General features: G+C 39.7%; 2 protein-coding genes across 4 annotated transcripts in view; both read right to left on the bottom strand.

Moving 5' to 3' along the window:
- Positions 1-16628, bottom strand: part of tbc1d4 (TBC1 domain family, member 4) — a 34353-nt gene extending 17725 nt beyond the window's left edge. For all 3 annotated transcript variants that reach the window (XM_059342869.1, XM_059342871.1, XM_059342870.1), the window contains exons 1-11: positions 16230-16628; positions 8503-8631; positions 8184-8412; positions 6575-6819; positions 5521-5610; positions 4962-5066; positions 4730-4862; positions 4519-4610; positions 4221-4331; positions 3276-3398; positions 2654-2713 (exon numbers count right to left, since the gene is read on the bottom strand). In XM_059342869.1, coding sequence (XP_059198852.1) covers positions 2654-2713; positions 3276-3398; positions 4221-4331; positions 4519-4610; positions 4730-4862; positions 4962-5066; positions 5521-5610; positions 6575-6819; positions 8184-8412; positions 8503-8631; positions 16230-16628 — 1716 coding nt within the window. The remainder of the gene's footprint in view (positions 1-2653; positions 2714-3275; positions 3399-4220; positions 4332-4518; positions 4611-4729; positions 4863-4961; positions 5067-5520; positions 5611-6574; positions 6820-8183; positions 8413-8502; positions 8632-16229) is intronic.
- A 1792-nt stretch (positions 16629-18420) lies between these two features.
- On the bottom strand, positions 18421-22762 carry commd6 (COMM domain containing 6). Its single transcript, XM_059343613.1, has 7 exons — positions 22531-22762; positions 21326-21384; positions 20723-20788; positions 20553-20629; positions 20118-20283; positions 19871-20023; positions 18421-19785 (listed from the first exon to the last, which is right to left on the bottom strand). Exons 1-7 carry the CDS (start codon positions 22553-22555, stop codon positions 19735-19737), a joined length of 597 nt encoding a protein of 198 aa, XP_059199596.1. The 5' UTR covers positions 22556-22762; the 3' UTR covers positions 18421-19734.
- Positions 22763-23734: the final 972 nt, after the last annotated feature.

Genomic DNA, 23734 nt, shown 5'->3' with positions numbered 1-23734 from the left:
AAGTGACTCAGAAGATCACACACTTGTTTTGAGCCATGACAGGGCTGAGGGAGAGGAAGCCAGGACAGGCATGGCTCAGCAGAAGCACAACTGGACATCCTGACTTGAATTTCCTGCTTGACATTGGCATCCTGACACAATCCCCAGATGACTACTTATTCGCATAATCACGAGGCAAACAACATTCTTCTGACAAAAAGGGGCACAGGTGAGCCTTGAAAGCAAAGACACCAGATTCTCCTTGAATGCACAATCATACACAAGACAATTTTATAATAACAGGATATCTTAATCATATACAAGTTGGTTATGAAAATAAGATCACTTGGTCCTTGGACTGTCTGCACCATGACTGATTGATTAGCTTCTTTTGTTTTATCTGAAACAGAGAGTGTTGGTGGATTTGGGGAAAGTAAGAGATATAGCAGCTTAATAAAATCCCATCAATTGGAGCTGCAATGTGACGGCTGATGTGAATAATTTCCCCCACTTGGAGTTTTATATTTCCAGTAAATCTGGCATGACATGATTGAAGCAGCCAGCAAAGTAAGTCTTGTGACACTTGTGACCATGTGGAGGGTCTATTTCATATCTCTGTGTGATTATATTATGAATATGAAATTCCACTGATTTTAAATGTCAAATTCTGTTTTTCTTGGGGAATACTACTGCAGATGTGCACAAAAGTTGCATCCAACCTTTCGTGGCTACAGAGGGAGTAGTGAAAAATCTGATAGATTACCTCAAATGTTGCACTTGAGGCATTAGTTGGGTCTAAAGGCAATACGTTTGAAAACATAAACAATCCCGGGATGTGGAGTTTAAAAGAAATTAGCAGAACAGACCTCCGTAGCTCATTTCTGCTTGAGGCTAGTGGCTAGATGCTACATTAGACACTGTCTGGGGACTTAGGTCCTAACAGGACTCAACTTAGTCCATGCCACTTATTCTTGCTTATTCTGGTGTTGTTTCGTGACTTCATCCTTGCTTGTGTTGTATGATATCTCAAATGTACTTCACTTTGGATAAAAGTGTCTGCTAAAAATAACATTGTAGATTGTCTGGATTCTTTCTAATGGCCAGCAGGGGGTGATGGCTAAAGGAGTGGAACTGTATAGAAATCAATGAGAAAATAAAACTACTTCTAACTTTATTAATTGCCTCAGTAAACATTTTCCTAAAAAGTTTATGGTCTCAATTGCTAGTTTCAAGTCTTCTTCAATCAAGCATAAAGTTCATTTTGTAAATTATTGTCCCAATTAGAGTTAAATAGACAATGAAGCAGAAGACCTTGTGACTGAAAGTTTGCTACTGCGGAAACCTGTCCATTTTCATCTTAGAACCTTGAATCTTTGACTGTGTGTTTACAGTTTATGACAGTTTGGTCGCCTAAAAATGTCTTGCATAGTATTCCATTGTACTTAAAGACACTGTAAGAAGTTGGCTGTTTATTTTGAATAACACATAACACATTGCTATCCAAGTTAGTTGGCACAAGCATTATCCAATCCAATCCAATCCAATCCCCCTTTATTTGTATAGCACATTTAAACAACACAAACGTCTCCAAAGTGCTGTACATAAAATCAACAATAAAACAAACAATTCCATATACCAATCAGCAATAAATAATAAGTGTATAAATCTAAAATGATGCCATAAATAAAACAATACAATCAAACAGATAAACATAGTAAAATAAAATAAAAGACGTAGTTAAAAGTAGTAAAATAAATAAAATAAAATAAATAAAAGACAGAGGACCACAAAACTCATGCAGTGTTAAAAAGCCAAGGAATAAAAATGGGTCTCGAGACGAGACTTAAAATATTCGGACATGGAGGGGGAGGGCGTTCCAGAGTCTGGGGCCCACAACAGAGAAAGCCCTGTCCCCCCTCGCTCTAGGGACCATGAGCTGGAGCTGGCCCTCGGACCTCAATTCACGCGCTGGAGTATAAATTTGGATGAGCTGGTAACTTAGCATCCACCTGCCTAAATGTACCCTCTTGTCCAAATATGGGATTTCTGGCTCCAAAAAACAAGATGACAACAGCAAAAATGTAAGACTCAAGGCTTCAAAACTTGCGCGCGAAAGGAGGACATCTAGGTGGTCATGTCCACTTCTTTTATAAGGTGTGGATTAAAGAAGACAAGGTTATGCTGCATCTATTTAGACCCATTTTCTTTAAAACTGTCCACCGTGAGTCCAACAATGTTTCAGAAGCCCAGTGCTAAAACTGGTGGAGTACTCTTTAACTCCATTATGACTGATGGGGAGTCAGAGGGACTACATCACACACTCACTCCACATTCTGCACAGCACTAACACAGAGCAACCAACAACCCCAAATGGTTTACTGACAGCTCTGTAATCACACTCCCTGCTGAGCTGTTCTGCCTTTTGGCCAATGCAGCTGTATCTGTATATATGTGGGAATAATGCAGCACAGAACCATGTCACCATGTGGGAACATCTTTTGGCAGCCTCCTGCTACTGACACTGATGAAAACATGTCTATCTCACTTGTTTTTTTGAAGACAGAGATGGAATATAGCATGCTTTTAAAAGCCACGGGGTAAAAAGTGAGAATTCCCAGAGTCCCCTAAGTGAAGTTCTGGGAATTCTCGTGTTCCCCCCCTCAAGGACACTTACCCTTTCAAAACCGCTGATGCTTCCCATGCTTCCCAAACGGCCTCGCATCCTGCTGGCACCCTGGTGACAGAGATAATTATACACTATGAAGCAAGTTCTGAGAAAACAATTACATAAATAAAAACATGTTTGCATAATGCTTTATTAACCAGTTGCTCATAGGAAAATTTCTTCCTGGTTTTGTCAAAACGGTAGAAAACATCAACCAACAAAGTATAAGAAAATCATAAATATGAAGGAATAATAATACATTTTTCTTGATAACATTATTAGAGTCTTAGTTTGGCTAAGTCTCTGAGACAATAACAGATGGCAGCAGAGGTCTCAGATTGCCTGTGTCGCTCTATGAAGGAATTATTCTGCTGTCTCACTGGCAGATATGGGTCAATCCAAATCCCCTGGATGACAATGACACAGAAACAGCAACTGATACAAAGAGAGAGCACGGTGACACATAAAAGTGCACAGCACAGTGGCTATATTCTGTCTGGGATGGAGAAATAAGAGACAAAGACAGGGATTAAACTTAGAGGAAGAAAGGAAGATAAAATAACAGCAGGATATTAAATTAAGATAGAGGCAGGGGCAGGAAGGAAAACGTGTTATGTCCCCTGTGACCCACCCTTGCGAAGATGTTCTCCAGGGAGCTGGTGAGGGAGGTGCGTGCTTTATTCTTGAGAGCATCAAGTTTGAAGCGACTGCTGGTGGCTGCGCTGTCTCCTGCAGATGAGCTGTTTGATGCATTCTGTCAGATGGTAACAATGAGAAAAAGAAGAAAAACATCAAAGCTAAAATAAATAAAATGTGACTTTCACTGTGAGCCTTCAGTACACAAACTCTGCAAGCATTCAGTAGCAAACCACGTGATAATAATACTGGATCTATTGTTGGTGTATCAATGGTAATATTTAACATATAATCCCTTAGGCTACATCATGCTAAATTAATCATCAACAACCCTTTCATACATTAATGTCATGCTTTCCCTGCAGCAGCTTATGGACTATAACAGGGATTCAATTGATAACAAGTGTAGGTGTTTAGTAGTAACATGGGAACTGATGAACTTTACATTTCAGACAGCAGCAAATAGCTTTAAGACTGAACTTTCAGCAGCCATTACAATGAAGTGATATTATATATCTTTATTTATCTCTATTATATATTATATATATATCTTTTTTTAAAAGAAAGGAATACTACAATCACTGACAGAAAAGTTGCATCACTAGTAGAAAACCCAGTTTGACGTGTTTGTTGGAACACATGGATTTGTTTTCGGGGTAAATCATGACAATTTTCTTTTCACTCAATCTTTTCTTTGGTCTTTTCTTTTTAAAACTGCTGCTATTTAAACACAACAATCCAAAATAATAGAGATGTCTAGAGGGCTGTGACACATTCAATTCTGTGCTTTTTTCTGCAAAAACAATCTATTATTTTCAGAAACCTTTATTGACTTTTCTCAACTTTATCTATGTAGCACCTTCCTTGCAGGTATGTATCCCCAAATGCTTCACAGGGCAAACTGACCTTTGAGAATAGTATGCCCACTTGAAGTATTTACCTGTGGGGCCTCTCCGATGTGGAGGTGGGACTTCTGTTTGGTTCCACAGACCTGTCTCAGATGGAGAATCACCAACTCGTTCTCCTCTTGGTCTGACCCGGGCTTCAATTTCTGCAGACATGGTTAAAAAGACACTCAAAACCAGGGGTGGTAAAAGAAAAAACCCTGCTTTGAAGCAGATGTTGCATCTGAAAGTAAAAATCAACCATCTAGAAATCAATCACCAAAAAACTGTCAATATGTCACTTATTTTCCCGCAAAACAAAGTGTGCTTTCTCTCAGCAGAGCCATGCCTCACCTGAACTCGCTCAAAAATCTCAGCCTGCTCATTGTCAGTCAGCTGGGAGAGATATTTTTGGATGGCTATTTTTGCTCTGGGTGGGTAAAGACCTGGGGACAGAAGAGGAAATAAGCACGCTCTTTTATGCTGCTTACACACGAGAAACAGGCCGTGCATCAATGTATTCATGAGATAAAACAGAGAGAGTGACTGAGTCGATGAGGCTTACCCTCAATCCGCTCGCAAAGCTTGTGCAGGTCGTGCATGGGGCAGGCTTCACATAGCTGGACCTGGGTCTTGTTGCTCTGTAAGGCTGCTGCTGTGGTGAAGGCCTGCTTCAGGGTCAGCATCACCTCATCCACCTGACACATAGAGTCAAAGAAAGCAAAGATTAAAACTAATTTACTCAGTTAAGGCTAAAGCTGAAGTCATTTTCATGCAGATTTTTTTGTGTGACTTACCAGGGACTCGTTGGCACACTGGAAAACGTAGCACACATACTGACTGGGACCAGGCTCCGATTGGTCCCGACAGATGAATCCAAAATGGTCAGACTGCTTCACACCCTGCATCAAATTCAAAACAAACAGAAAACTAGAGTAAATCACAGCAAGGGAAGAACACACTCTTAGATCTTTGTACTCAATGCAGCAATTAAATTCATGAAACTGCAACTAATAACAGCACATGACCGACACCATTACGGACCTTCTGCATTACTTTTTCCAATTCAATTAATAAAACGGCCACTTTGCTCAATGCATTTATGCAGGATGAAGGAGACTGAAGTAGGCAGTAAAAAAAGATATATTTCTACATCACTGATAAAGACGTAATTTGTAATTAAATTAAGGAATAAAAATAAAAAGCGTGTTGTGCTTTAAAAGCAGGCAGTAATGCATTAGATGGATGGAAAAGAAATGCATAAAATTAGTCTGAGCTTATCTTATTACTTGGACTGCAGGAGAGACAGAGAAGAGAGGCTTTTAGTGTAAGTACAGCAAGTAAAAATAAACCAACCTGACAGCAGGATGAGATATCTTTGAAGTTCTTCTCCAGCACCACTGTTTTACTATCTGGACTTATGAGATTTACTTCAAAACGTCCGACCTGTGAAAGAATATTATGGTCAGACAGATTCACATACAGATGCATAAGTACTCCCACATCTTTTATACTGTTTGTGGTTCATAGATATAACTTAAGACAAGGACAAGGACTCTGACTATTCTGGGACCCGTTCAATGACATGCATAAACACACTCACGCTTTTGAAATCAAGGTCAACAAGTCTGCCCCAATGATTTTTCCCATAATTGACTGCTATGTGGAGTATCATATTGAGCGTTGTGCTCTAGTTTTTAAAATTAGCTTCATGAGGAAATGGGCATGGTGTGTGAGGTATGACAGCTGGCTCACTCTGCAGCCTGCATGCATTTTTACAAAGCAGCGGCCTTACGTTTACACTGAAGTAGCACTGCACTCACAAATTCTACTCAGGTGTTACAGCCTCTTTAACTGAAGCAGTAACACGGGACTGAGCTTGTCTCGACATTATAACTGCCAGCCATGTGAATATAAAAATTATTTACAGTGGCAAGAAGCTCAGAACTAAATACAGTTTCAATGACAGAATGCGTGAAGCGAGCAAGCATTCGGTTTTCTGGTGTGACAGATGGAGTTGCAAAGTGAGGGGAAAAAACCATGTCATTGACAAAGTGAGTATATTCAGAGTTCTGCCCATAAACCACACTGTATTTCTGGAGTAAATCCAAAGAGTATAAATTTACTATAACTCAGTACAAATGTCAGTCTGTACTACAATTACATACAATGAGTGTAATTCAGATATAGCAGACCCCTTGTTCCTGGTACTTAAGTGCAAACTCAGCTGCAGGATTTAATGAGAGAACATTGCAGATGATAAAGCTGTTCAGTTCTACCAACGGCCTTGGCTCCTACATACAGCTGGACACAGAGATAAGAAACCTCTGAGCCACCACGCTCATTCTGAAACCAAGACCTCAGCAAAAGTACAGCACATCATTACTTTTCATGTTTAAATTTCCTTTACCTGGAAGAGCATGGTGCGGTTCTTGTCTGAATCAGATGGCTGAACATGATTGGGTGCGCTCGAGTGTCGGCGGCGTGTGGGACCCATGATGACGCCTTCGCCCGGCTTCCTCTGCAGACTCCCTGCCAAACTGCTGCAGCGTGTGCGGAACTCCTGGGGCTCCTCAAAGCCAGAGTCCTCCAGGATGCACTCGGGGAACGCTCCTCGCAGGCTGCTCTGACTGGTACTGCTGGACAGGCCTTTACCTGAAACACATACAGCAAAGATGCACTTAACTGTTTATTTTGATGAAAAATACTTGACATCTCTGCAGCTATTCTTTTTGGTGCAATATTACATTAACCCTCATCATCAAATGGCAACATCCGGGGCTAAAATTGTAGCCAACATGGAAGTGCCAAAAACTGTTGTTCCTTAAACAGACACTTGCAGCTTGCTGTTGAAGTAAATCAAACCCCATAGACTCATGTTAAAATTCCAAACTTTATGGGAGAAATAAACACAGCTATTCCCCATTCATAACAAATGTACGGAGGCACATTTTTGGATTAGCTAGGAGTTCGAAATTGTCAGTACAGTGACAGCTGGAGCCACCACACTGAGCTTCACAATGGCTCTTAGAAAAACCTATGGCTGAGGTCATGTCCATATTTTATACAATCTATGCTTATTATGCTTAACTAAAATATAGTATGACGCAGTAATGAGAATTGTGAGTAGTTTGAGGACATGTGTTGGGTTCTAAAATGGCAAATTTAAAGCATTTGCTGCCTCTGTAAAAAGCAGCTGTCTCAGGGCACACGGTCACACGTGCGTAAAATAAACAAAGGCCAGTGTTCACCTTCTGTTCACTAACATTCTATGCAAGAGAAGAAGCAAATAAAACATTTGCTACAAGCAAATTCACATATTTAAATCAGGTGGAGTCAACTGTGGTGAACTTAGACCAGTGAAATTGCAGCCTGTGTGTGTGTGTGTGTGTGTGTGTGTGTGTGTGTGTGTGTGTTTGACTCTACTTGGCTATAGTTTAATTGGTAAGCCAAAATGCAGCACTTACACAACAATACCAGATCTGAGGACACAACTGCTAGTTGGTGCCAAAGTTAGGCAGAGGAAGGCACCAGAAACATCAACTGCACTGCACTGAAGACAAAGACACTCTCTGACCACCGATTTGGACATTGCTGGTCACGCAGCCTCATTAGACAGCCACAGCTCATTGTACCTCTCGCCTTGTGCTTCACGGGTTGCGTTTAAATTAAATCGAACAAATGACATGATAGCTCAATTTTGAACTTGACAAAAATTGACAACCCTATTAGCTAGGTTGCTTCAGCTTATAAAATGAATGGCCTTTTGAATTCCAAGAGGTAACTCTGCTGCAGTTATTATTGTAAACTGCATGTGTCGTGCAAGAACAGAAAGCTTGACAGGCGTAGCTGCAGTAAATTAGGGCTGCGGGGCTTGGCAGGCAGACAATTGTGTTTTGTAAAAATCTGACTAAAGCTACTTGCAGATTCAGCTTTGCAATTTGTTCCTCTTACTGTAGTTGTGTGCAAACATTTCAATAACACGGCTAATGCTAATCCTCAATCTGCATTACTCTTACCTCCACCTCCAGTCGTTTCCTCTCCTGCAGGCTCTTCTATATTCTCATTCAGAACAGAGGAGAGTGGGTCTCCTTCTCCGCCGATGAGGAACTCCACAGGGGGACTCTCTGTGGACCCTCGCTGACCGTTGAGCAGGCGCAGGCGCTTGCGCTCAACTTCGTGAAGATGAAACTTATCGATGCAGTCATCGATGAGGGTGGACGGAGCCTTTTTATGCAGAACGGTCACCTGGGATTTGTTGTTTTTTTTAATTCAGCAGCATTAGTAAAATTTCCTAATCAAATTAAAACACTTATAATTTGATAAGCTTGTTAGTACCTTGCCACAATAAAGCACTTCAAACTTCTGGGAGTTGTAGAAGGCCTCGTCAGCTTCCTGTTTGGGCTTGGCGTCTCCTTTAAGGGCTGATTTGGACACTTGGCGAATGCTGCTGATCACCTCGGGGACCTGCAAGAAAAGAGAGTGGAACGAAGGGATATGATGAAAAGGAAGACATTAACAAGGAAAACCATAACAAAAGAAAGGGAAGTGAACTGGAACCAAACACAAAAGGAGGTTTTCTCTGCAGCTTTCTCTGCAGCTGTTGCAACTTTAAATAACTCAAGGTTAAAAAATTAAAGTTTTAAACTAACTAGGGCCTGTCAACAACTGACAGACCCAACACTACATCTGCAACAGGAGACAGGAAACAGCCAAACTCTATGGCACAGAAGTCAAAACAAAGGGCTGGAAGGAATCAGAAACTTGAAGGTCACTGAGCCGGTTTCTGCACAAGCACCATGTTCAAATCCCTCAGGACTGGATTCTGCCATCCAGGCAGGAAAGCTGTTTTGGTAACGTGCATTCAGAAAAAAAAAAAAAAAAAAAAACAAGTCAAGACATAAAATTAAAGTCTTTCAAATGACATTCTTAAGCAACACTTGAGAATTTGAAGACCGTTCATGCCTCAGTACAGTTACAATTGACAATAAATGATTTTGGCAGGCAAAACAGGACTGACAGCCTCTGAGTTACAGCTCTTTAAAAAGTGAGAGAACCGGGGCTGCAGCCAAGGTCAGCCAAATACAGTGTTTAAGACAACAATAAAAGCTAAAACAAACAGTGGCTCCGCACACTGCACACATCCCGTATCGTATCTGATAAGAGCTGCCGACTGACTGTTGGGCAAACATATTTATTATGTAGGCTATGGAGGGAAGTTATGTAACAAGATCACTCTTACTTCAGAGGTGTGACCAGAACAACAGGATAGAAGCGAAGGGGGCAGGCAAACAGGAAAGGAGCGATTGTGAATAAAATAAAATACAACATCCTGAGAATGTGCATTCCTGCTTTTCATCAAGGCCAGTTTATGTTTGAGACACAGAGATCTTGACCGCTATATTGCTCCTGTGGCTACATGAGCTATTTTAAAGTCCCATTCTCCAAGCACCTGCCTTCGCCACGGGCTGAACTGTGTGTGACTGGTGACTGAGGGCTACATTAAGATGAGGAAGAGAGCAGGGAGTGCTAGCTGGTCTTGCCATATGTTCACTTGAACAAAACTGACCTGTGTAATTGATTTGTATCTGTTAGCGGGTTTATTTCTACCATTTTAACTTACATTATTATATGACTTGGATTCTTATTTTGCTTTTACAAGTATGATTATATTTTTCAATATATATTTAGTGAGTAATATTGAAGGTAGACCTTAAATTGTATTGCAAATAATTGACTCCTGTAATGCACATGATGTTAAAGAACTGGAAACTAATAAGAACTAAAAAGATAACAACAAACTTCAAGATGCAGAGACCAATGTTTACACCAAGTGGCTACTTCTGGGGCTGAAAAATCAAAAAAAAACTGCAGTTCCTTAAATGACCACACGAGGCTGGCTCCAAAAGCGAGTCAATTCCCCTAGAACTCTATGTATAAATGCTCAACTTTAAAGCAGAAATGAACATGTTTACACCCTGGTACAAAAAAAATCACTGCAACAGCTGTAGCCACCCACACTGAGCCTCATTTGGACTCAGAGAGGTGTCATCACACAGACTACATCCATATTTCATACAGTCTATGGTCTACACATAAATATAGGCTCAGATCACTACATCACAAACACATCTTGCAACACTAAATCTAGCCAGAGGCACAAAGTGGGGGGACCAATGGCTCCTTCTCTACTTCCCGCCCCCTTACTTCTGGCACCCTTGCTTTGACCACAGCCATCTTCAAACTTTGCCTAAATTTTGATCTAACCAAATTTTGTGACTGCATCATGCCATGTAGGTGACAAAATCGGCTCATAGATGGAAAGAGATACTATAAACACCTGGCAAAATACTCAAAGCTACATCTGTGGTAGTTCCCGCTACAGTAAGTGCCTCAAGGACCAAATTCAGCCACAATGACACACAAAATGATACCAGCCACACACTGAAACATTTCACTATGGTTTACTAAAAGTAAAAAACACAGTATGTGAAATTAAATTGGGGACCTTTGTGAGAAAGAATAGCATAGTCAAAAGCAGAGCTGACCCTACGAGGTCAAGGTAATTCAGAGGCCTTGGGGGTCGAGAATCACAGCTGCACTGTCTGATCAGTCACGCAACTAAGCCTGAGTGGGAAAAAATACCCGAACCGTCTTAACATTTAAAGACACTGCTGGATTATACATGAGTAAGATGAAGCCACGGTACCATTTGATCTGATTAATTATTTGCAGTCAGCCCAATACAAAGCCTGTTCAGGTGCTCATTCTTTGGATGGAGACAGGTGCAGACAGGCAAAAAGCTGCAGGTTTTCCCCTGGATATCTATTCAAACATACGCCCCAAATCTCCCACTTTGATGGTTCTTTAAACTGGCTTTTATTTCCAACCTTCACCCATCATTGTCAGGCTTTATCAAACAATATCAGTCACACTGGCTGTGATCCAGAGCTTGTCTACATAAACAGCAGCAGCTTTAGAGCTTAGGAGAAAACAAACAGGGGGATTGTCCCCTCTGAGCTGGTGGAGTCCCGAGCTCTCGGAGTGAACGGCTCTTGTAATGTCAGACCTCCCTCCAACAGGCTCTAATAATATGTGACCAAACAGTAGCTGGCACACAGTGTTGTTGCCCTTATCGGCACCATTAAACCAATTCACGGTGAGGGCCTAACACGATTGCCCACACCATCCGCAATTAGACCTAATTAGACTTCTTAGAGACGCACAGGTTATCATTGTGTCAATACAAAGATAAGCATGGAAGCAGAGAGTCAGGGGCACAGAAAGATAAATGCTCATGTCAGAGCACAAGCAATCCAAGACAACATGCCTTTTATGTTAAAAGTGATCAATGTCCTTGCAAAGTCACTCAAAGTAAATAAAAGACAGGAAAATCCAGTTACAGCAGAATTTAATTCGTCCAAAACTTTAAATGTCAACTTTCAGCAGCTCGACAAGCAAAAAAAAATAAAAAAGTGACTCAGAAACCGTCTTACGATATTTAGCAACTGTTACTTTTTATTATGTCTTCAACCTGTTACTGTTGCTTTAAACATATCTGTCTTTGTGCAGCTGGAGCTGTGTAAGGATTGGCTCCAAAGGCACCTGACTGCTCTCACTATAGCTGTGACATCCTCCCAGTGCTTTTCCATCCGCCTGAGGACAAACTTGGCACCCTATTTTAACAAAGTTCATGTCCCAACTCAAAACAGAGCAAGACAGTGTCTCTTGTGTCACCTTAACATGAGCCGAGAGTGAGAGTCACAATGTGTCAAGACAGCAGAAAAATTAGGTGACTTTTACATTCTACTGTACAATTTTGTTTCAACAAATGATGTGATTTTTCCAATGAAAGATCCAGAATGTGTGTCTCTTTAGTATGTCACATAATTTATATTTAGATTATAAATGTATCAAGGGCAGTCATATTGTGCCTAAAATCAAACAGACATTTCCTGCAATTTGCAAATGAATGTACTAAGCAGCTAAAAATAGAGTAAAATTCAACTTTTATATAATGTAATGATTATATGGAGGTAAAGGCATGTCATTTTTCAAGCATTCAAAGCTACCTCAACAATATATTGCATCCTTGCTTGGGTGTGACACATGTCAATATATTAAAAAAGTCAAATCAAAATGACTTTATTTATCCCCAAGGACTAATCCCCAGTTAGTCTGTTCTCTGCAGAAGAATTAGACAGTCTGATGGCTGTAGGAGCGAAGGATCTTTTGAATCTCTCCGTCCTGCAATGGAGAGAGGGGAGCCATCCACTGCTGTTTTTTTGGTCCATAAAGGTGTTGTGTAGCAAGGTCAATTTGTTGCAATTGTCCCATTAACGGTGCAGATTAAGCACTTTATTACCTTCAACGACAACCAGATACAGGGTTCATACAACTTTTTCCGAAGTCAAATTAAAGCACTTTTGCAGATGCATTTTCAAGTTTTTCCAGCACCTTACAGTCATGGTTATTACATAGTAACATACAGTACATAGAGCATATACAGTACACTGATTATTTCACTTCTTCATTACATTAAATTAGATGTTATGTTTCATGACAGCATTCTACAGATAGGTGACAAAACACAACAAAGTTTTATGTTCTAAAATGTGTCAACTGGGTGTACAGTAAGTAGGCATCCTATATAACCGGAATTTCAAGGAGTTTCAAGCACCTGTAGGAGTCCTGCAGATAAGAATCTAAGAATCTAGGGTCTTTAGTTTCCTATCAAGCAAGAAATGTGTTCACAGCCACGTCCCCTGCCCCAGCTAACCAAAGCCAGCACACTGAACAAAGTTATTAACACCTCTCAGAGAATTGGAAAAAAGTCAAGTCTGTGTTATATGTTACATCACAACACAGATGGAGAAACACAAAATGTCTGTTGAAGCGTCTAAATGCTGACTTTGACTTTTATAGCACAGTGGAGTATGTCACACTTGTCCTGACTTGGCACATGAGTGTGTCTCACTGTAACTACATGTTGCTAAATGATGATCAGCGGCCACAAGAAAGAAGAGGTTCACCCAGTGACAGATTCCACTGTGGTGCAGTTCCAAGTGAGAGCAGAGGTGGAAAACACACTGGCCCTGTGGTTTAAACTGTCCAGACTCAGACTGCCTGTTTCTGACTTGATAACAACACAATGGAGAGGAGTTGAATCAGTGTTAAATGTGTGCATGCTTTCATGAGAGTCTTCCAAAGGATGAAAAGGAGTACCTTACAATGCTCAGCCAAGTAAAATGTTACAATTAAACGCTAAATGAGTGTCTGGCACGATAATATGTATAGCCTGCTGTCATGGATACACCAATCAAGGGCCATTGATGCCTGAGCCTTGAATACCAGACCGGCTGCACCTTATGCACATCAAATTACAGCTTAATCAAACAATATATGCACAAGGGCTGAGGTTGCATTTCAAGTTGGGGAAGTCAAACTTGATTCAGGTACCCAACCTTTCAAACAAAGAAACAAACACAATGAGAAATTCCTTATTTAAGAATAGACTATAGAAATAGTATGAGTGGAATGATTATTACACTGTTAGTTGTGTTCATTCGGCCGGTACATAACAAAATAGTGATTGTTGATAGTTGGTATGGTGAAAACACACATCAGTAGGTCCATGAAATGTGTTAGCGTGCTTTCCTATAATCTTATGAGAGTGTAGATGATGCATTTAGTTGTTAAATTTAGTGGCTGGCCCTCAATGCTTTGTAACAATCAGGTAGCAACTTCCCGGCCTGAGCAGTGAAGCAAATGTGTAAGTGTCTTAAGCCTGCATTCTTTCAAAAAAGTCCAGCAGCGGTCGACACTGTCGGGTGCAAAATAACTCCGGTCCTATCTATCTCACTACAAAATAAAACTACTTCTCACTTGATTTTATTAACTCAGTAAAAAAGCTTGTGGCAAGATTATGGCCTCAGTGGCTAGTCTCAAGTCTTCGCCAATACAATATGTTCTTAACTGTGTAAATAATGGTCCCATTTAGAAAATAGCTGAGAAAGCAAGGTATTATTAACCCTAACCATTGGAACGTCACTGTGAATATGTTCACCATGTATATAAAGTCTATGGTAACAACACTACTCCACTGCTTGTTTGGTCACTACAGCAAAATGTCACCTCAGTGAGCCTGTGACATGCCACAAGTCGATTTATCTGGAAGTGAGCTTGCAACAACAGCCACAGTTCTTTGCAATTGAAACAACACAGTTGGAAAAAGCCACCACTCTGACCATATCGCAATGTTGATTAGGAATGATAATGTCTGTTTTACTCTAACTTTATTTCTATGTTATAGCCTCTGCTTAGTATTTTTTCTTGTTAAAATTTGTTTTTTTCCCCCTTACTAATACAAAGCCCAATAAGCCAACCAACCTTTTCTACTCTTCAAGACATCATGAGTGTTATTTCAGTATAACCTTTCACATCATATTGGTAGATGCCAGGAGTCTTTCCTCAGGCTTTACACAGTGTACCCTTGTCATGTCTACAGCTAAGAATAGATTCTAAATACATGGTTGTCATTCAAAACAAAGACTTATCGTGTCTGCAAGCCCAGTGTGGAAAGACAAAAATCCACAATAGCACAATAAGAATGCCCGTTTACAAACAGGAACTACCTGACACAAAAAGCAAATCATTAGCAAAGCACAAGGTGTTGTGCATGGCAGCTGTGTTCTGGTAGAGTAGCCCATGCATTCCGCATGGTCCACCCTGCACGTGTTGCTCGCTTGCTGGCTGCCAAACCAGTTTTTGTTGCGTAATTATACTGAATGAGGTATGTTCAAGATGCCTTTCTGACTGCTGCATACATTTGCATGCCCTCAGCGAGGCCAGACACCTCGAAAGTGCATCTTCCTCAAACGTGTTGCCTCTTAAGACTCTCAGCTTTCAGCGGCAGATAAACAGCCTGCCAAGCCCTGCACGTACCACAGGAAACATGATACAACACAGGCGTATTTCAGACCACTGCAAAACATGACTGGATATCCGTTTATGAATATTATTCTTAAAGGTTTTCTTGTTCATCTGGGGAAACAAGAACATGCAAGACTTCAATTTGTCCCACAGCAGGTGAATAATCATGTTGGCACTTGGCAGCCTCAAACACCATGATTCATATGTAAACACACAAAAAAACATGTATTAAGCACTTCTACGCCACCTATCACTTACACGCAAACAGACAGACAGACACACACACACACACACTAGTGCCACTGGGGTGAGCTCTTGAGTACAGTGCCTTACAAACATAAACTATGACCTACACTGACCAAAAAGCATGACTGCACATCTGTTTTCAAACACTGACTCCCACGTTCCTGATTTTGGACTGTTTACCACATTTTCGGTTTATTACTCAAGAGTGGCATGCTGATCAGCATGTAAATGTGCTGACTCAATAGTGTGCCTATCCAGTTGTTGTCACACTAACAGTCTCTAGGGAGATGTCTGATCCCCTGAAGAGGAAAAAGCACAGAGATGGATTATTTTTTGTCCAAAATCCAGGTTGCCCTGTTTATCATTCCCACCCACCGGTGGCCTAAATACTTAATACCACAGCAAACATGTTTTGGACCATTGACTTATCCACTGTGTGTCTAAGGTTAAATTACACAGTTGACACCTAGGAGAGGAGATTTCAATTCAGGTTTTGTTTATAGTGAGAGAGCTAGACTCAGACCATCATAATATTTAAACAGGTGAACCCAAAAGTAAATCCTGACATCATAGTAGTTTAATACACTCGGGACATTATTATGAATTCCCTTAGATCATTAAACGTTCCAATGAGAGATTGGTATTGTTTATACTGGACTTTGGAGCAGTATGAGGTCACTAAAAGCTCACTTTTTGAGCATTTATAGCTATAAGAAATTATTATGATTTAAATGATCACATTTGTGCTCCTTCAGTTATCTTTTGAGCTACATTTTCTAGATCAGCTCTATTGTTCTTTGGTATGTTATTATGTGAACTTCTCTCTTCCTGGTATGACTGAAGTTGTGTCATGTGTCAAGGTATTTTGGACACTTGGACAGGCCTACCTTGTTGGGGTCGCAGGCCTTAAAGACGTGACAGGACATCTCGGACTCGGGGTTGTCAGGCTGGCCCCGCAGGAGATAAGCAAAATAGGTGAGGTCATTGCTGTTGTGGATAAAGCGAGAGATGAGCTGTGCTTTGTGCTCGAATATAAAGACTGAAGAGTTGTTGCTGTTGGAGGGGACGCATCGGATGAAGGGGGGGTTTAGGGCCAGCTGAACTTCTCTCGGCTGCACCACGGGGCCGCAGTCGCCCTTCTCACTCTTCCTGCGGATCTCAGCCACCAGCCACGGCAGCATGGGCAGGGTGGTCCGCCTGTCGAGCGTGGACCAGCCGATGTAAGTCAGCGCGAACCCCCTGTCCGACTTCGGAGGACTGCCCTCTCTCTCATCCTGACTCTCCATGTCGACCCAGCAGCAGACTCTCGGGCCGGGGCTCGTTGACAGCGATGCGGGGACTAAAAGACTACTTTCAAAAATGATACCGATGTATCATTCCCTGCAACCAAGACCAAGCGTAGTTGTGGTTAGTTTGCAACACTTTCCATGTCCACATGCACAAGTTCACTTAGCGATCTGCTACGTGCACAACATGTGCTCGCCCTGTCGATCAGCTGCAACACTCCATGTTGACAAAATCTCTCCGATGAACTGCTTTTCCTTCAAGGATTTCAGGTAAATTCACTTATAAGGTCATGTATTTGTAGCGTGCTTCTCTGCTCTGGTCCTCCACTGTTTGCATAGGCACCGACTCCAGTGCTAAACAAGCCCGTACTGTACTGTCCCAGGCCAGCTTGCTTTCTATAACGTGGCTTTGGATGGCTCCTGTGTAAACACAAGTCGCCCAGAGAAATCTGATTTCTTTGACGCGCTATACGTTGCTCCTACGCGCATAACTGGGCGGCGCATTAATACGGAGCCAACCCTAAAATCCTATTACATACAAGCTCAGCCGGCGCAGTCGCATTTTTTCTAAAGTACATACATTGATGTTTGTTTATCGGCCTTTAATGCAGTCTCCCGACTGGTATCCTTTCTTCCACAACGCCTTGGAGGCGGAGCGGCTGTGCGCGTTGACGACCCGCCCAACCATCCCATGTGCTGGAGGAGTGGGCAGGACACAGCAGCCGTTTGAAACGTGACAGATCGTGGCTCCACCTTTCTCCACAACGCATAATAACTGGAAAGTCTCTTCCATGGTAGTGTGGAAAGTGTTTGCAACCCCCAATGCACTCCTCCTACGGCCCCATAACTCTTGTTTGTTGTAATCCTACATACCAAGAGATTTTAAACTGAGCATGGGTTGTGATGTCCAGACTTTCAGGATACTATAACTATGTTGGCAGCACAATAAACCATCAGCAATACAACACTGAAGCAGTTCACTACTGTTTACAAGCAGACTGTGCTGATTCATAGTCTTGCAAAGCTGTGATCACATCTGATATGCTTTATGCACCAGAGGAGATCCCATCTACTCAATGCCATAATTCCAAGCACCACGCCCATCCCCAAAATAGTTTCTGTGCCATATATAACCTCATCACTGAGGCAGTAGCCACTGCAGCTCTGCAGCCTACCAAACTCAACACCAGTCATGAGAAATATGTGTATGCATATTTTAACAGAAGACTTTTATGACAGTGCACACCACCAAAGAGACAGACACCTGGCCCGTTTTTGATGAAATCAATGAAATTTCAGTGAATCGAAGGTCTCCAAAATTTTGTGGTGAATATAGAAATTAAGATTGTACACACTCTGCACACTGGAAGATTAAATAATATATAACGCATCACTTATTTTGCTGCAGGCCCTCTGGACTCTCCACCAAAACCAGTATTTGACTATGAAACTAACCAAAAGTAGGTCAGAATAATTTCTCTGTGGACTATACTAAGGGGGGTCATAGTTGTCCAAATCTATGATTCTATTAGGTTTTCTACTTGTTTCAAAGGTCACAATTTGATTAAATTTTTGATCAAAAGATTTTTCTTCAGCACTGAAGGCTGTCATTGTAAGACTATGGAGGATTGAGATCAATACATATTTAATTTTATAATTTAATATTTTAAAAATTAATTTAATTTGTTTTTCCTGGAATGTACAACCCTGAGGCCACATGGTTAAATTTGATGATTTAGTAGTTTGATGGTAAACAGCTGTGAAGTTGGAATAAATAACCATCCAATGAAGCTTTACATTTAATCATTATTTATTACACCAATATTGCATGGCATCAAAAATGAGCGTGTACCAAAGTAGAAAAAAAGGCAAATGCCTCATCAGAGCCACAAAGTTTCCATTTCAGCATTAACATGAAAAACACAAAAAGCAAAAGTATGTTTCATAAGTTAGTTATTCACAAATAAGATGAGAACTGTAAAACATTCATGTGGACCATTTCACTTCAAAAGCCCTTCAGACTAACAACTGCACTGCAAGGTTTATTTGAAAATGTAGCCACTAAATGAGGCTACATAGTATACAGGATGTTGTATAGTGGGCTAATCACAATCTGAGATAAAAATATAAGCAATATAAGCAGCGGAAGTGTTCACTGTGGCAATGAGTTTTCATTCTGTACAGTTTTAAAGTACAACAGAGGGAAACTGAAATTTAGTGCAAAGAGAATTCATTTAAACTACATATTTTTATCATTTTGCAACAAATGAGGCACAATATGAATATTAGACAGGAATGTAAAGTAAATGCAAAAAAGGTTGGGAGGTTGTCTAAAACCCAAATAAAACCGAATGTGATCATCTGTTTACATATATTTAATTGAACAATGTAAAAATATAATAAACAAAATGTATTTATGTTCAAATTGATAATCTTTGTTTTGATGCATTCTGTTATATTTACATTTTACCCAGCATCCAAACTTTTTTGTAGTCAGGGTTGTATTGGCAGTGTAAAAATACACTCAATTGCCAGTTTGATACTCTTAGTTAAAACTAATGCAATCTAATTTAAAGTCCTGCAATAAATCTACCTTTATGATGGTGATAATGTTCAGGTTTTTTATTTAAACTGTTTAAAAGACATTTTGGCAGATATAGTTTGGGGTGGTGTGTTGGGGTAGAGGGTAGACAAAATAATAAAAACACCTCTCTGTATGAAACAATACAGCCCAAGTGCGCCTCTGTGAATCAGTTAAAAAACAGAATATTACCTTTTGTAGGATTTATTGCACATTGGATTGCATTAGTTTTCATACCTGGATAAGTTAACGTGAGGAAGTGTACTTAAGTCTTGGCTTTTAAAGTGAAGACGGGCATTTTCAACCACTGTAACAGCTGAAGGTCCAAAAGCAAACAATTTAGGAGCTTATGCAATTTGCAGAAAAATGGAAGTGCAAAGTAGACGACTGACATTTCCAGTAATTCATATACACATTTTGAGACAGCCATCAGAAAAAACACCTGTGTCAAGCTTTTCCTCCATTGGTTAATTGTAAACTGGGGTGCAATTTAGACAAAAAAACACTTAGGTGTGCTTGCAGCCATCATAAAGTCTCCATAACGGCAGCCATCTCCTTGAACTGCTTATGAAAGTTCTGCAGAGGACAAAAAAATAATCACATAATCAAACCTGTAATAATCTACACCAACAACACTACATTCACATCAACTTTTACAGACCTGAAACTGTGGAATGGTCATCTCAAAAGACCTGTGACAAATCTGTCCAGAGGGCTCAATGATCTTCAGCAGTAGAGACACATATGGGGAGTTTAGAGATCGGCAGGTGTCGGAGCTCACTGCCATGCCAAGCTTCCACTGCAAGTCCACTAACTGGAAAGATAAAGCAGAACAGTCCCATCAGCCTCGAGAGGCATTCTGTGTTCAGGTCAATAGAAAATATTTTTCATGAATTCTTCTGACATACCTGGCCAATGCTGAGCATGGCCTGAACCTCCTGCTGAGCATGGACTAGTGCACCGTGTTCACTCCACAACCTGTGCAACACCTGCAGGGAAGCTTTGGGCCACTTGTGACTGCCTTCCAGCTTTGACACGAGGTCATCCCCAGAGAGGCTGCTCTTCCCAGCTGACCTAGTGATAAAAGAAATGTCAAGTATCACACCTTACAGTACAACAAAGTGTGTCTTTATGTATGATTTAGACTTCTGACAGACACAAAATCCAGAATAAAAGCTGTTAAAGCTGCATTACACAATTGGAGCCAATGCTATAAACATGCAAATACATTAAACTGGACAAACATATCAGCATGTTGGGCAATGATCAAAAACATAAGGAATACAAATGGGAGAAGATACAATCAACACACCACATTAAAGGCAAGAAAGGCCATAAAATACCTGAATGTTAAGAGCAGAAATCTGATCATGTTCTGCAGAGCTTCATGATCAATTCTGACTCCAGCTTTCTGAAGTATCTGCCCAGAAGGAAAACAAGTAATAAAAGAGGAACTTGGAAAGATGGGTTACTACAAGTTAAAAAAAAATATTCAGAGGAAATATTGACTCACATCAGAAATTTCAGTTGAATCTACTCCTCTGGCTTGCCCTTGAAGATAAGTCAGAATGTTCTGACACTGTGGAGATTATAAGATTAGTTATCAGAACTACAGTATGACCTCTATGGTAATAAAACCACATCCTGCACAACTTGTGCAGAACACAGCTGCTAAAAGCCCTACAATGAACACTATTGTATTGTATTTAACATCCAGTTGTTAATTCCACTGAGAGGTTTGCTCGACAACAACTTCAGGCTGTTGCAAACGATAGAGTGTGAAGAGGAAATTAGCACCTGACAGGGCTGCCACAAATTTCATCACTCATCAGCCAAAAATGCACTTATTATCTATTGAGTTGCTTGTTGTTTTTGGAATGCAGCAGCTTGCAAAAAAAGTACATTTCCAACCCTGATGTTTGTATAAATTATTGTGAATTCAGAAATTCTCTTCCTGTAGTAATCAAATACATAGGTCAACAACATGATGTCAATTCAATTTTTTTATAGCCCAATATTAATGGCAATGATGTATCCTTAGTTATCTTTTTGTGAAAATGGAACTTGTTTTCAGTCTGCATGAGGGTATATACAAGGAGAGATAAAACATACTCACTGCTTCAGCCAACAGATCTGGAGGAAGTTTACAGATGTTGTCCACAACTTTGCTGACACCTTAAGTACAGAAGTGATGTAAGCCACAGTATCATATGAGTCAGACTATGTTAGCTCTACTTGTTTTACTTGAAAAACATTTGAAAAACTCAACAGGAATGTCTCTTTCTGTAAAGGCCCTGTCCCTTTAAATTAAAGTATCAATACAGTTTAGAAATACTCTGTTAGAAGTACAAGTACCAAAAGTAGAGGTACATATTATGCAGAATTGTCCATTCCATATTTATTAATGGATTATAATTAGTGATGCATTAATTAAAGGTGGAGGTCAATTACTCAACTAACCAACTATTTTATATTGCTAGGCAGACTGATATAAAATAATATATCTAAATAAATATTGTTTCATCCTTGTTTTTTGTATTTGTAGGCTAATATTTCGAGTAGAGTCATGATCTAATTTAGCTTTTACCACGCTGTAAAAAATGTTTGTAGAAATAACAGTAAAACACTGTCAAATACATCAGAAATAGGGCGTAAAATTAAAAATAGTATATCACCGTATTAGACACTTTTAATTACCGTAAATCAAAGAATAGCACAAAACTTTTACTTTTCTCTGTCATAAACTGGAAGAAACACACAGTTTTGCTGTAAAAATATAACAAATTTATAGAGAAATACCATGATGTGTGAATGAATGACACAATTACCCTAAAAATAACAGGAATATTCAGTCTAAATTACAGTTTTTGCTGATATTCACATTTAAATTTACAGTAGAAAACCCACTCACTGTATTTTTTACGGTGAAGTTCTGGCAACCACAGCTGCTGGTATTTTACCGTAAATAAAACAGATTTTTTTTTTGTAACCCTGGGCCCCCCCTAGGGGTCGCGCCCCCAGTTTGGGAACCACTGAACTAACGTTAGGGATAGTTATAGGTTTAGGTCATGTTTAGGTGTGGTAAAGATAATTGGGACCGGTTTAGGTAAGTTTAAGCATCCAAGAACACGACTAGTTAGGTTTGGGGGTATGGTTTGGTACAGCTCACTGTTACTGATAGAGGTAAAGAGGCTACCGTGTTATGCTAACACTAGCTTAACGGGGTACTAATACTAATACACCCGTCCCTCTAGTCTCTCTAACTACAATCTGCTTAAAACATACTGAAGTTGCATAATGAAAGTTAACGCTAATGCCAACCTTGTGATTCCTCTGCTGCTGGCATCTTCTCTCTCAGTCAGTCAGGCTGTAGGATTGACCGCAGTGGCAGCGATGCCAAGTTAGCGGCTTTCCCCTTTGGCAACTTTTACGACCCCCTAACAAAAAAATTATTAATCCTAAAAGAAACGCTTAGCGACAAATAAAGCGACTTCAGGCGCGGAAGAAACTCTTTTCCGTTGAGAATCGGCTATTTTCTTCTTCTTCTTCTGGCGGTTGTCAGACCAACGTACAGGTGCATTATCGCCACCTACTGGACTGGAGTGTGGAGCAGTAGATTGACAGGAAAATAATGAGAGAAAATAATAATACTGATAAAATAAAATAAATAAAGTAATAATAATAATAATAATAATAAAATTAAGATAAATAAATTATTTAATAGATTGACAGGAAAATAAGGAGAGAAAATATTAATACTGATAAAATAAAATAAATAAAGTAATAATAATAATAATAATAATAATAATAATAATAAAATTAAGATAAATAAATTATTTAATAGATTGACAGGAAAATAAGAAGAGAAAATATTAATACTGATAAAAATAAATAAATAAAGTAAAATAAATAAAGTAATAATAATAATAAAATTAAGATGAATAAATGATTTAGTAGATTGACTGGGAAATAAGGAGAGAAAATAATAATACTGATACAAATAAATAAATGAAAATAAATAAAATAAAGTAAAATAAATAAAGTAATAATAATAATAATAATAATAAAATTAAGATAAATTATTTAGTAGATTGACAGGAAAATAAGGAGAGAATAATACAGATTTTTTAAAAATAAATAAAGTAATAATAATAATAATAAAATCAAGATAAATAAATGATTCAACGGGAAAAGGGGGAAACAATAGTGTAAATAATAGCATTGTACTGTACAAATATAAATAATTAATTACATAACTAAATTCTCTCTATAAGTCCTGTTCCCCTCAGGTAATTAAATAGGGGCTTGTTTTCTTTGCATGATTTTTTCCCAAGACGACTTTCCAGTGTGTTACTGTGTTTCCCATCCTCTAGAAGTCTCTTTCTTTCAGCATCGTACATCTTACATTCTACCAGCACGTTTGACTGTTTCTGGTTCACTGCAGTGGCTGCAAAGCCCTGTAGGGTGCTTGCCGTCACTCTAATCTCAGTGTGCCAGATATCTCCCACATGGTTCTTTATGATTG

The sequence above is a fragment of the Centropristis striata genome, chromosome 10 (genome assembly GCF_030273125.1).
Source record: "Centropristis striata isolate RG_2023a ecotype Rhode Island chromosome 10, C.striata_1.0, whole genome shotgun sequence".
Classification (NCBI taxonomy): Eukaryota; Metazoa; Chordata; class Actinopteri; order Perciformes; family Serranidae; genus Centropristis; species Centropristis striata.
The sequence above is the reverse complement of the archived record's forward strand: the minus strand, read 5'-3'. Positions and strand labels throughout refer to the sequence as shown.

What these genes read in the sequence shown, in the direction of transcription:
- commd6 (XM_059343613.1), bottom strand. Translation starts at nt 22,555, where the DNA reads ATGCCAGCAGCAGAGGAATCACAAG. An exon ending in AGCAGCAGAGGAATCACAAG is followed by an intron (nt 21,385 to 22,530) that starts GTTGGCATTAGC and finishes TCTGTACTTAAG; the next exon opens with GTGTCAGCAAAGTTGTGGAC. An exon ending in ATTCAACTGAAATTTCTGAT is followed by an intron (nt 20,630 to 20,722) that starts GTGAGTCAATAT and finishes CCTTCTGGGCAG; the next exon opens with ATACTTCAGAAAGCTGGAGT.